The sequence below is a fragment of the Henckelia pumila genome, unplaced genomic scaffold (assembly GCF_033568475.1).
Source record: "Henckelia pumila isolate YLH828 unplaced genomic scaffold, ASM3356847v2 CTG_461:::fragment_3, whole genome shotgun sequence".
NCBI classification, from domain to species: Eukaryota; Viridiplantae; Streptophyta; class Magnoliopsida; order Lamiales; family Gesneriaceae; genus Henckelia; species Henckelia pumila.
In genome coordinates, this window is record NW_027331831.1 from 809,453 (window position 1) to 823,896 (window position 14,444).

General features: G+C 34.9%; 1 protein-coding gene across 1 annotated transcript; it reads left to right on the plus strand.

Moving 5' to 3' along the window:
- The first annotated feature begins 11,488 nt into the window (after nt 1-11,488).
- LOC140871438 (uncharacterized) lies at nt 11,489-13,682 on the plus strand. Its single transcript, XM_073273946.1, has 5 exons — nt 11,489-11,574; nt 11,645-11,774; nt 11,856-12,149; nt 12,222-12,320; nt 13,215-13,682. The coding sequence occupies exons 1-5, from the start codon at nt 11,489-11,491 to the stop codon at nt 13,680-13,682; spliced, it is 1,077 nt and encodes a 358-aa protein (XP_073130047.1).
- The last annotated feature ends 762 nt before the right edge of the window (nt 13,683-14,444 follow it).

Genomic DNA, 14,444 nt, shown 5'->3' on the forward strand with positions numbered 1-14,444 from the left:
CTAGAATTGATTGTCTTTTCAATTATCTGATCAATAATTGATTTGTTATATTTCTTTGAAATCTGGCACTCGGGAGAGGAGATTTTGAATAGGACCATTGAAAAATACACTGTTATTTATTTATATCGCTCGGGAGAGTGTATAATTTTAACAGAGCTTTTAAAAAGAACATTGTTTTGAATTGATCACTGCAAGTAGATTCTTAATAGGGATATTGGAATTGAATTGTAGTTGATATATTTTATTCGGCACTCGGGAGAGGGAATAATACACTTAAGTGTTCTTGGCTATTAATTCATTGAAATTCATGAAGATTAATTAATTAGGATTGATTGTTGTTGAAACCAGGTGAAATCTATACCTCTAGACCATTTTTCTCTGATTGATTTTATCTGAAAGTTGGGTGCGTGCTTATCAAAACTCATTGATTATTTATTTTCGAAAAATTCTCAAAGTTTGATTTTCTAGATAAAGTTTGGACTATTTTAATTACAAGTACTGAATAGTTTCATTTTACTCCCTTTGGGATCGATATCTGATTTTATCACTATATTAAAATTTGACACTCGTACGCTTGCGAGAATTTTCAACAAGAAGTTTTTGGCGCCGTTGTCGGGGAGTAAATTTTGATTATTTTTTAGTCTTGTTACCAATTAGTCTAGATTTTAATTTAGAGTTTTATTTTATTTTATTTTAAGTTACTAATTAATTTTTTCTTATTTCTAATTGCAGTTTATGCGACGATCTCAAAGTGCGAATTCTCTACTGTTTGATTCGGAGATCGAGCGCACTGCACGTGCTTTAAGAAGAGCTAGAAGAGAAGAAATTGAAAGAATGGCTGAACAAGAAGCACAACAAGCTCCCCTGGTGCCAATTAGAGATCACTTCAGGCCAGTAATCCAGGCTCACTACTCTGGAATAGCTCGTGGAACTATCAACACAAACAATTTTGAGCTGAAACCGGCCTTGATCAATATGGTTCAACAGAACCAATTTAATGGGAGCACCACTGCTGATCCTCACCTACACCTACGCACTTTCTTGGAGATAACCGATACGGTAAAAATTAATGGTGTATATGAGGATATTATTCGTTTACGCTTGTTTCCTTTTTCTCTCAGGGATCAAGCAAGGAGTTGGTTGCAATCACTGCCGTTTGGAAGCATCACTACTTGGGAGGGGATGGCAGAAAAATTTCTTGCTAAATATTTTCCACCTGCCAAGTCCACCCAGTTGAAGATAGAGATCAGCACCTTCTGGCAGATGGAAACTGAACAGCTATACGAGGCGTGGGAAAGGTACAAAGAATTACTTAGACGTTGTCCTAACCACAATTTTGCAGATTGGGAACAGATCGAGTGGGTTTACAACGGACTGAATGCGCCTACGAGGATGAATGTGGATTCTGCGGCTGGATGTACCATTTTTGCTAAGGACCATGTGCAGGCCTATGATATGCTGGAGCAGATGACGGTCAATAGTTTACAATGTCCATCTGAGCGTATGGGAGTCAAGAATCCAGCTGGAGTGTATGCTGTGGATCCTCTCACATCCATCACTGCTCAATTATCTGCACTGACTACACAGGTAGCTTCTTTAAATAAGATTAATGTTGCAGATTCAATTGGAGTTGAAGGATCACATACCCCAGAGGAAGTTAATTATATCAATCCTAATGGCTACCGAGGTTATGGAGCTTACAGAGGTAATCCTGTTCCCAATACTTACCATCCTAGCTTGCGTAATCATGAAAATTTTTCGTATGCTAACAATAAAAATGTGTTGAATCCTCCGGAGTTCAATACAAACAAGGATGAGGGTAAGCCTTCTTTGGAGGACGTGGTTAGTACCTTTGTGCAGGAATCAGGAAAGAGGATGACGAGAACTGAGTCTCGCCTTGATATCTTGGAGACGCACATGGCCAACATGGGTGATGTAATTCAATCCATGAAAACTAGCATAGGGCAGTTGGCGAACGCACTAAAGAATAATAACAGAGGCCAGTTCCCGAGCAACACAGAGGTAAATCCCAAGGAGCAGTGCAATGCTATCATGTTGAGGAGTGAGAAGAAAGTGGATAGAGAAGAAATTCAGCCAACTGAAGGGACTGAAAAATCTGTAATTGGAGAGAAGGAAATCGAGAAGAAAGAGAAGGAGTCTGAAACTGAGCCAAAACCGATGTACAAGCCTCCACTCCCATACCCGCAGAGGTTCAAGAAGAAAGCTTTAAATGAGCAGTTCTCCAAATTCTTGGAGATTTTCAAGAAAACTCACATCAACATTTCCTTTGCTGATGCTTTGGAACAAATGCCGAACTACGCAAAATTCATCAAGGAGATGATGTCCAAGAAAAGGAGACTGCTAGAGAACGAGGTGGTGAATCTAACTGAAGAGTGCAGTGCGGTGCTACAAAAGAAAATGCCACAAAAGCTTAAGGATCCAGGGAGTTTTACTATTCCTTGTTCTATTGGTGGTTTTCATTTTAATAATGCACTTTGTGATTTAGGGGCCAGTATTAATTTAATGGCATTATCTATTTACAGGACCTTGGAGTTGGGAGAGATGAAATCGACTTTGATTTCATTGCAGTTGGCGGATCGAAGCATTACATATCCATTGGGAATTGTTGAAGATGTTCTAGTCAAGGTGGATAAATTCATTTTCCTAGCGGATTTTGTGATATTGGATATTGAAGCGGATCATGGTGCTCCGCTGATTTTTGGACGCCTGTTTTTTGCTACTGCTGATGCCAAAATTGATGTCAAGAAGGGTGAATTATCGATGGGTGTGGAGTACGAACGAGTGGTCTTCAACTTATTCACGAAAGCACCCAATCCACCCATAGAAGAATTGTGCTTAATTGAACCGGTTGTGAAGTTGGAGAGCTGTCCAAGAGCCGATTTTGAGGTTGAATCAAAGAGTAAAGCGCCAAATTTATCGACGAAGAAAACCACGAAGAACAAGAAAGCAAAATTTAAAAGGCGGTTCGTGGAATTTATTTGGCGAGTGAAAGAGAAAGAGAAGATTTAACACTGGTGAAAGTCGGGCTGATGACTCTAAACCAAGCGCTTTTTGGGAGCCAACCCAAAAATTTTTGTTTTATTTTTTTTATTTTTTATTTTTTTTATTTTATGCTTTTATTTTTATTTTTGTTCTTCAGTTAATTTTATTTTTTTAAATTTATTATTGGAAATTTTGGAGGCCTGATTTTATAAATGTGTATTTTTTTCAGGATTTTAGTCTTCTGGCAGCGGCTTATGCACGCTCGCCCAAGATTTGAGGGCGCCCGCTCAAGATTTGGGAGATGATAACAGAGGCTCATGCGCGCCCGCGCACTCTCTACGCCAACAGATATCACCAACCGCGCATGCCATAGCGCTAACGCACTCTTGAAGGGCGCCTACCTAAGCGCTATCGCGCCACAACCACCAACTCACCCTGATTAGCGCATCCAGAAGCGCTATCGCGCTGCAACTCCTCCTCTGCATTTCAATTAAGCGCCATTGCGTGTCCCACCCTCCAATAGCGCAGCAAATCTCTGCCCTCCAGCTAGCGCGATAGCGCATCCTAGTCCCCATTAGCGCAAGCCATCATCAGCGTCTTCCTCTTGAGCAATCACATGTCTCAGCTGCTGCACTCATGCGTGAACAATCCCCTTGCATCCCATCTGCTCTGCCAATAATCACCAACAGCTTAACATGTGATCTCGCGCTCCTACGTAATCAGAAACATTGTGCAAACGTGCCACTTCCTAGAACCTCCACCATGCACCAAACATCTCTCCATTAGCGCAGGACATCTTCCCTATTTATGCGCTAACCATCTCCCATCAGCACTAGACAAAGAGCAATCGCGTCACTAGCCATCCCCTACAATGCGCAGCTTGCATGTCCAGCAGTCCCATGATCTTCTCCTTGCGCAAACAACATCCACTGTTGTTGATCACCCATGCGCGATCGTTTTTTTTCCTTAGTCATTAATAGTTTGATATTGTATTTATTACTTTGGGGATTCACTATTGTTTCTTATCGTGTGCATATATTATTTTCAGGTTCATTTGGATGTTCATGTTGTGCTTCTCAATCCCTTCCACCATGGTATTGCGGCTGCAGATTATTTTTCTTGGTGATGAAGTTGATAACATCGAGTAGTGATGCTTGGTGTCGAAGGTATGTGTCTCGTGTTCTTTTTCTAGTTTTTAATCATTAGGAACAATGATTATATTAAGTTTGGGGGGGTGAATCAATGTTTGATGTTTTGAATGGTTGAAAGTGAGTAGTTTTGAGTTTTAGTGTGAGTCATAGATAAAATTTTTGTTTTGTTTAGTTGTTAGTTGAGAGTTGAGTTGAAAAGAAATCGAGAAAGAAATAAATGGATGCATGACTGAAAAATATTTTTGTGCTATAACTGAAATTCATGACTGTCTACCTATCTGACAAAATATTTTTGAAAAAATTGAACCAATTGAATGAACAATTTCCTATATACTCTATGATTAATAATTGAATCTAATTTTTGAGACATACAGACATAGATATGATTGAGGCATTGTTTGAAATTTTTGGGCCTGATTTTATTGAAATTAATTTATCCATAGTTGCTCATTTGAGCCTACACGTATATATTGGTACATTGAGGTACGAAAATCTGATTTTGTTGTGAAAATCATCGTTAACTGCTGATGATTATTATTTTTTGCACTGATTGATATTTGTATGAATTAATTATGGATTGAGACTTGTCTAGAACTAGTTCAAACACTCTTCGAGGCAAAATACGGGCAAAACTGTGATTAGGAATGATTTAGGCGATTTTTCTGAATTCGTTTGAGCCTTTCAAGCTACCTAATTATTTATTTTATCCCTAGTACCTTGTTTGAGCTTTATTGAAAATCAAATGGCATGCGTGTAGACGTGTGATAAACCTCCATTCGTCATTATTTTAAGGTCCTACATTGACTACCTGAATAGCCTAAACACTATTTCCTATCTTTAAGGGAGTAATTTGAATGCTAAAATGTTATATGCTCCTAGTTAATATTTGTGAAAAATGGAATGGTGTGGTGGATGAATTGAAAAGATGAAAAGAGGTAGTAGAAAAAAAGAGTTGAAAAGGTTGTGAAAAGAAAAGAAAATTTGTGAAAAAAATTGAAGAAGTTGTGAAAAAATTGAAAAATCAATGAAGTGAAAAAGAGTGTGAAATTGTGAATGAAAAGGAGTCGAAATTAAAGCATAAATATGAATTACTCCTTATTTTGAATTCTAACCCTTCGTTTGTAGCCATGAGTCAGGCCTTACACTATAAGCTAATTAAGTCCTATTGACCGAGTCTCAGTTGCCCAATATACTAGTGGAGAAGAATTGCGAGAATTTAGTCTATGGACTGTTGATTGATGCTTTTAATGATTATGAATTTTGATCGAAACACGCACATACTATTATTTGTTGTATTTACCTAATTGTGAGTATTTTTGATAATTATCCTATTTTTTATCCCTAGCTACCTTGAAAAGTCCTCATGATCTATGAATGTGTGAATTGAATTTGGAGAAGCTAGGGTGTTTTGAAACGTGAGTTGCGGAGATTGTGAGTTTATGCGGTTATTTTGGTTTTGATTGAAATTTTCAATTGTTAGTTGGGTGTGATATGATTGGATTTGAAAATTCTTTGAAATCATTGCTGATGTCATTGCTCCATAATATTTCTTGATTATTCTTGTGAGTTGTTGATGAGAATAAGTTTTAGAATTTGGTTTTTAATAGTTTTGCTCGAGACTAGCAAAAGTCAAAGTTTGGGGGTATTTAATAAGTGTATTTTATACACTTAATTTAGTTATGATTTTAATTATAAAATATTTGTTTCGAGCAGATTTATGTGGGTATTTTGTTATTTTTGTGGTCGTAGGAAATTATTGAATTTATTTGGACAAGTGAAGAAAAATAAGAATTTAGAGGAGAAAGAAATTAAAAGAATAAATAAAGAAATAAGAAGTGGAGATGAGAAAAGAGAAAGAAAAGAAGAAACGATCAGATAAGAAAGGAACAGTGTTGGGCTTTCTTTTGGGCCAAGTGTTTAGCTCTTAAGTTAGCGCTAAAATAGGAGTGGAGAAGCGCTAACGCGCAAGTTTCCTTGAGATTTGAGAATCGAGATCAGAGTCCTATGCGCGCCCGCGTGAATTTTGAGGCGCCCGCACGTCGCGTAAAATAGGAGTTGGAAGATTTAATCGGGAAGAAAACTTTCTATTTTAATAGGCTTTATTCTTGGGCTTTTGAGTACGCTATAAAAAGAGATTTTTTAGTCTGAGATTGGGGGAGAGCCACCACACATACATGATATATCAGAGAAGAGATTTCTGGGTTTGAACGTGTGATTTCTGGAGGATTTCTGGAGCTTTAATTGAAGAACGAAGACGGAGATCGATAGACCGGACACGGCATCGCATCGACGGATTTGTTTCTTATCTTTATTTATTTTATTCTGAATATGTTTGGATTTTTTAATATGATTTGTTTTATTCAAAATTTTATTATGAACTAATTTTTATAGTCTAGAGGTCGGATGGAACCTGGTGTAGACACTTTCATAAATTTTTGATTTTATTGAATTGAATTTCTTCTAGATTAATTGTTTTTTTCTAGAATTGATTGTCTTTTCAATTATCTGATCAATAATTGATTTGTTATATTTATTTGAAATCTGGCACTCGGGAGAGGAGATTTTGAATAGGATCATTGGAAAATACACTGTTAATTATTTATATCGCTCGGGAGAGTGTATAATTTTAACAGAGCTTTTAAAAAGAACATTGTTTTGAATTGATCACTGCAAGTATATTCTTAATAGGGATATTGGAATTGAATTGTAGTTGATATATTTTATTCGGCACTCGGGAGAGGGAATAATACACTTAAGTGTTCTTGGCTATTAATTCATTGAAATTCATGAAGATTAATTAATTAGGATTGATTGTTGTTGAAACCAGGTGAAATCTATACCTCTAGACCATTTTTCTCTGATTGATTTTATCTGAAAGTTGGGTGCGTGCTTATCAAAACTCATTGATTATTTATTTTATGCAAAATTCTCAAAGTTTGATTTTCTAGATAAAGTTTGGACTATTTTAATTACAAGTACTGAATATTTTTCATTTTACTCCCTGTGGGATCGATATCTGATTTTATTACTATATTAAAACTTGACACTCGTACGCTTGCGAGAATTTTCAACAACAATGTGAAGCTCTGGAAAAGGATAACAAAGCACTACGCCAAGAGCTCGATGTTCTTCGACAACAAGTTCAAATTTTGATGACGAATGTACTAGCCCAGCCTCCCTTTTCTCATTCAAATCCGATGGAGGATGATATGACCCTACCCCTTCACTGTAGTGGTTGTTTATTGTGCATGTTAGGACTCTATTATTTTGGATATAATAGAATTCCCATTTGTACATGTTTATTGATTTTGAGTTATTTTGTTGGATTGACAAAACTTTTAACATAAAATATGCACTTAATGATTATTTGAATGAATATTTCAGATTGTATGTTTATCTTGATTTGATTGAATTATTATATAACATTTGCAGTGTTTTAAATAGCGTGGAATAGCGCATTTTTATGGTTTAGTGCTTTATAGCGCTAATATTTTAGCATTCTGCACAAATGACGCACACTATATATTCTCATGAAAACAATACTATAGTGCAAATAGCGTGCGCTATTAGCGCAGTAAAGAGAATTATCGGAAATAGCTCAAATAAAGTGCGCTATTTGGGAAAATACATAAGGTCCATGATCAACATATTTTGACAAAAATTAAAGGACTTAACAAGCAAGGTTGGGTCTTGTTGATGTGGAAAAGGTCTATATGGATGTTGAAACTATCTATATGGATGTTCAAACTATTTTTTGGCATATAATGACCAATTATTATGGTTTCATGGCAAATTATCTCACTTATTTACTTGTATATAAGATTCTATTTTCTAATTAATAATTGTTGTGGAGGAATAGCTTGCGCTATGCTATGACAGGACAAAAACCTACGATTCAAAGCTACGCTTTGTAAAACACCAAGCATTTGTGGGTAAAATGAATCTGGAAGGGCTGATCGATGGGTGCTTCAAAACTAAATATTCTATAGTCAATTAACGGCTGACAGATAGTGTGTGTTAAAAATGATTGACAAAGAGAAATGTTGTCTTTAATGTTTAAAAAATTGACGTGTTTCAGTCTTTAAAGTTTCACAACGGAAACCTATGTTATGTTATTATTTTTAATGGATAAATTATTATCATGCACTAATAAATAACGACATAATTTAGGTTTCAGTCATTGTTTATCTCGTAGCCATAAAAATCATAAACACTTTTATTATGTTGTTAGTCCATTGATAATTCTAAGAGTAAGTATCTTGTGAAACTATCTCACTGATCTTTATCCGTGAGACTTGTCAATCCTACTCATATTTACAATAAAAAGAAATAGTTTTGGCATAAAAATAATATTTTGTCATGGATCTAAATTAGAGATTCGTCTCACAACTCAATATTGTCATTGTTGATCCTAAATTTTCTTTGTACACATTAAAAAAATTAAAATTCAGACCAAAATAAATAAAAATGCTCAAAATATTATAATTGAGTTGAAAATTTAAAACCGTGAAAAAAATATAATGTACATTTGACAAGGCCTCCTGAGAAATTCTTGAGAGCATGTTAAAATTAACGTTATTTTAATAGTGGTGTCATGAAATAAGAATATATGGTTGTACATATATCTCATAACTAGATATAGTATCATATTCATTAAAACAACGATTAAAGTTGAAATAGAGCGACTTGAACGTAGAGGCTATGTTCCACAGGGTGTATTTCACTTGATGGATCTGGACCATTCATTGGACATGAGGCCCCACAAAATGTGTGATCCTCATTCCCAATGCATGGTGTATGTTATATCCGATGAAAATTACCCGACCTAGCATAACCTTTACGAGACATGAATAGTGTTGTGAGCAATTTAACTTTTTAAGATTTACATGTTAGCCTAATGTAGACTAAGGTAAACCTTGCAAATCAAAATGATCATCAAACAAATTTACACTCTACAATAGAAGTTGAGCGAAAACTAATGATTTAAATTGCGTCATCTGTACCAAAAGAACAAATGATTTTGCTACAACTTAGTCAACGGGAAGCAAATGGTACTGTGAAGTATCAACAACAGTAGGTGTCACTGGCACATAGAGACACCAAGGTAGCAATTGATGGGGAGAACTTTGGCACACGTAGCTTGGCTTCGACCAAAAAATGCAGCAAGGATGGATGGAGGAGTAGGCAGAAAGCGGGGATGGGGAGCACACAACATCTTCATCTGTTGTTCAAGCTTCTCCTTCTCCAATTTTAACCGTTGCTTCTCGTTGTGTACTTGCTATCCTCATCCTACATCCATAATATAATTAACTTTTGAAACTGATGAAATCACACCACAAAAACACAAAAATTTACAACTTTAATTTTAAGTTGGGTCGCTAAATAATGATGATAAATTCAAAAGCATGGGATAAATAGATTTGGTCACAAAATAGGCAAATCCATATCATATTAGTTTAGTTTGCCATTAATAATCGACATGTTGGGTAAATCCTTCGTTAAGTAACAATGACATTTTTCTCGCAGTCATTAATTTGCGTCTGAAATATTTATTTCAATTTTCAAATTTTAAATATTAGAAAAAAAATTGGAACAACCCACTCTTTAATTTACCCCGACCCGAGACCCGCAATTTCACACCCCTATTTAAGTAGGTTTGCATCTTTGGAGAAATCGCAAACCCTTTCTGCCTCACAATCCCCATTTGCTAGTCGGAGTCTCAGCCGGTGTTCGATAGCATTCATTATTCAACAACCACCGCGTAAACGTTCACTTCCTCCATTGTTGCGCCCGAATCCTAGGCTTTGGTATTTTTTTTATTTACACATTTTTTATATAAAGCACAATTTCTTCAAGTGTATGTGTTGCTTTTTTTATTTACTTTTTATGGTAGACCGACGGTTCGAGTGTTCTAAATGGCGGCCGAAACAAGTGGCTGCCATGACATTTGCCTTAGGCGGTCAAAGATGAATCGGCGTGGGCGAGGCCGGTGAGAGGTCCAAAGTCAACAAAATTTCAAAACCCTAATTATTAATATATTGTAAACTTTCTATTCAAAATAATCAGCCCAATTATCACCCAAATTTAATTTATGTGTATATTGAATGATTATAAATAATTATGTATAAAAATATTAAAACCTCCTAGGCGGCCGAAGTGGTAGGCGGTCATTGACGATCCAGCCACGGCCTACCTCAATTTACAAGAATGGTGGTTCTCAAGAACCACTCAGATGACACAAATTGGCGTATAATCTAGTTAAACAAATTTGTGGTGGACCGATTCACACAAATTCGTGGTGAATTGGTGTATAGAAATTGGTGCATAATCTGATAGTCTTTGATATGTGTCCTCGTTGAATTTCTTCGAGTAGGATATGAAACAATCAAATATATAACAAGCTTATTTGTGAAGAATGCATCTATGTTTGAGTAATCGTAGATCTATAGCTAGCCTAGTATTTTTTATTTTTGTCGTCACTTTTTTCTTCATTTTTTGTTTTAATTGTTTTTTCATTTATGTTTCGTGGCTTCATGAATGACTAGACTTATTTTATTTCTCTTTTTATGTTCATTGACAGTTTTATCAGATGATGGTAAAAGTGATGATAATTATTTGTTTTGTTTTGATTCATTGCATATTTTACAGTCAATGTTGTGTTTAGGTAATATATTAATTACGGGATTCTTGGCTTGTGTAATAAAATTTGTCTTATCCAAATAGATATGAGTGCATAATAATACATCTTAAATCATCTAGTTTTTGATGTAGTCAATACCTACATTATAAGAAACGTGGGTTCTTGAATGTGTTCTAGGTGTATATTATATTTAATCCATAATTTTGTAAGGATCAATTCCATCTTATTTATTTTGTTGAATATCAAAACTAAATCAAGTAATTTAAAAGTTAAAAATTATTTTATACATGTATTACATAAAGCCAAATGCTTATGCTAGCTATCTTTGTGTTCTTTAGTCATCTACACTTTTAAGTTAATTGTTTCTTATTTAACATAAAGCCAAAAGATTATGATGTTATCTTTGTGTTCTCTAATAATCTAACACTTTTAAGTTGTTTGTTTCTTAGCTCACATCTTTTCATAGCCACTCTAATTCCAAGAAACTAGTTTCTGCATGTTAATTTTCTAACAAATAATTTTTATCATATGCATATTCAGGATGATTATATTATATATATGTATTGTGTCAACTTTATTGAATGAATTATTTACGTTGATTCTCCCTCTTGTACTGTATGCATGAATATTTGTGTGATATTTTTATTGATTTTAGAAAATTGTTTGTTTATTTAAGCTTATACCATAAGTTGATATGACTGAGGAATCATCTAATCACATGAACTCGCGATCTTCGGAGGAAGAATCACAGAGGATAAAAATTCGTCCCTGTGGAGGAAAGTAAGTAATGTCAGAATATTTAATTTGACACTTTATGAATCGTAATTAATTATTTTAATTTAATTTACAGGTTTCTTCCACAAAGCCATAGGGTCTCAGCTTACATTACCCGCAAATTTGCAAAGTTGCAATGCTTGCAAGGACATAGCTGGAAGTTTGTGGACGAAAAGACGAGAGACTTTTACTGGAAGAAGTTCGAGGTAAAAAAACATAATTGTATATTTGAATCGTATAAATTTAAAATTTTAAACAACTAAAATTTTTAACAATTTGAATTGCAGGAAAAATATTGTTGGGATCCTCGATTGGACACAGACGTTAAGAAAACTTGGAATTCACTTGTGGCAGATTTATACAAAAAAACATTGTGTAACTGGCGCAAGAAGCCTCAGCCTCCACAAGGGGTTGATGTCGATGTGTGGGAGCATTGGAAAACTATTTGGAGTAAGCCCGACTGGAAGAAAAAATCCGAGTGCGGCAAACGAAACAGGTGTAGTGAGCCAGCTGGTCTGGGTACTGGTCTTTCCAAACACATTGGTGGATCTCGCTCATATGTAGAGCATGCAATACAATTGGTAAGTTAAACTTTAATTTCACTTCATCAATAATTGATCAAGTTAATGCTTACAAAAATATTTGTGTTGCAGAACGCGGATTTGAACCGCAAGGGCACGTGTTGGGACCTTTTCAAGAAAACACACGAAAAGGACGGGACATTTGTTGATGCTAAATCACACGCCACAAATGTGAGTTTATGCAATTTAATAATATTGTTATTATCTCTTACAATATCGTTATAGTTGGTAACCTCATATTGATTATGTTTGATTTAATTTTAATCACAAAGGAAATGTTTCTACAAAAATTTCTTAATTTTGATGACTTTGTTTTGCCTTTAATTTCCGAAAATTTCTCATATTTACATGTTTGTCATTTAATTGTTGATTATTTTGGGTTTTTCTTTATTAATGTGGAGTAAGTTATGAAAATAACATGTCATGTTTAGACTTCAATAATGCAGCCAAGCATTTGAAAAAATCATGAATTTATAAATCAATATAATTTTTTTAATTTTATTAATGTTTTTGTCTAGATTATCTCACTCATATTTTGCCTTAGTGTTCCCCTCATCATTTGATCATTCATTATGCTTCGAGATTATATGTTTTTCGATGGTTTAATGAAAAAGATATGTTTATATATTATGGGTTTTATTTTACTGTATTTTGAGAATTGAGAGGAGATTTTATGGATTGGAGATTGTGATCAATTTTGGTGTAGATAGGCATAACAATGGGAGTGTGATTTCAAGAGTTTGGGAATAAATATGAAATTTTTGTGGTGTCAGATGCAACCCACTTTATTCTTGTTTTTAGACTACTTTAAATTTTTTTTCCCAAGCATAAACTTAATTGGCCCATATATACATAATTTCACTTGGTTGAATACTATAGTTGGAAGTTGCAAAGTTTAATTTTTGTTTCTTGAGTTTTGAGCTACTTTTAGTTTTTTTGACGTGATGATATTTGGAATAGAAAGGTGTGAATGGTAATATCGTTTGATATGTTAATAACTTGATTCATAGGGATGTTATATAATTGAAAATAAAACAAATAATTGCTTTACTTGGTTATTTGTAGGAGAGGATGAAGGCGAGGTTTGATGAGGCTTCCCAACCTACCACTGAGGACGGGATGCCACAATCCCCAACTATTGAGGCCATCGATGATATGTATGTGGATGTGGCTGGCGGGGTAAAAAAACAACGGGTATATGGCATCGGTTCGCAGGCATATGTTACCTTCCCAGATGTCATGTCAAGTCGTTCCAGTCGGGGTGCACGCACAAGAAAATCAACAGTTATTGATGGAGCGACTACTCGTGCTAATGCTGCTACCGCCATTGCCGAGGCTGCTCTTGCAACTGTAGAGGGTGATTCTATCTCCGCAAGATGTGAAGCTCTGGAAAAGGATAATAAAGCACTACGCCAAGAGCTCGATGTTCTTCGTCAACAGGTTCAAATTTTGATGACGACTGTACTATCCCAGCCTCCCTCTTCTCTTTCAAATCCGATTGATGATGATATGACCCTATCCCCTTCACTGTAGTGATTCTTTATTGTGCATGTTAAGACACTATTATTTTGTATGTAATAGAATTCCCATTTGTACATTTTTATTGATTTTGAGTTATTTTATTGGATCGACAAAACTTGTAACATAAAATATGCACTTAATGATTATTTGATTGAATATTTTAGATTGCATGTTTATCCTGATTTGATTGAATTATCAGGTAACATTTGTGGTGTTTTAAATAGCGTGGAATTGTGCATTTTTAAGGTTTAGCGCTAATATTTTAGCGTTTTGCACAAATGACGCACGTTATTCTCAGGAAAACAACACTATAGTGCAAATAGTGTGCGCTATTAGCGCAAGAATAGATCATTATCGCAAATAGCGTGCACTATTAGCACAAATAACGTGCGTTATTAGCGCAAATAGCGTGCGCTATTTGGAAAAAAACTTAAGGTTCATAATCATTATATTTCACTAAAATTGAAGGCCTTGACAAGCAAAGTTGGGTCTTGTTGATGTGGAAAAGATCTATATGGATGTTGAAACTATATTTTGACATGTAATGACCAATTATTATGGTTTCATGCATGGCAAATTATCTCACTTATTCACTTGTATATAAGTATTTTTTTTATTTTTTTATTAAATAATTGTTGTTCATGAATAGTTTGCGCTATGCGCTATATTATGACAGGACAAAAACCTACGATTTGAACGCTATGTTTTATAAAACACTAAGCATTTGTGGGGAAAATGAATCTGGAAGGGCTGATCGAGGGCTGCTTCAAAATT

Coding starts and splice junctions, on each gene's coding strand:
- LOC140871438 (XM_073273946.1), top strand. CDS start 11,489: ATGACTGAGGAATCATCTAATCACATGAACTCGCGATCTTCGGAGGAA. Junction 11,575..11,644: donor ATTCGTCCCTGTGGAGGAAA/GTAAGTAATGTC, acceptor TTTAATTTACAG/GTTTCTTCCACAAAGCCATA. Junction 12,150..12,221: donor TAGAGCATGCAATACAATTG/GTAAGTTAAACT, acceptor TTTGTGTTGCAG/AACGCGGATTTGAACCGCAA.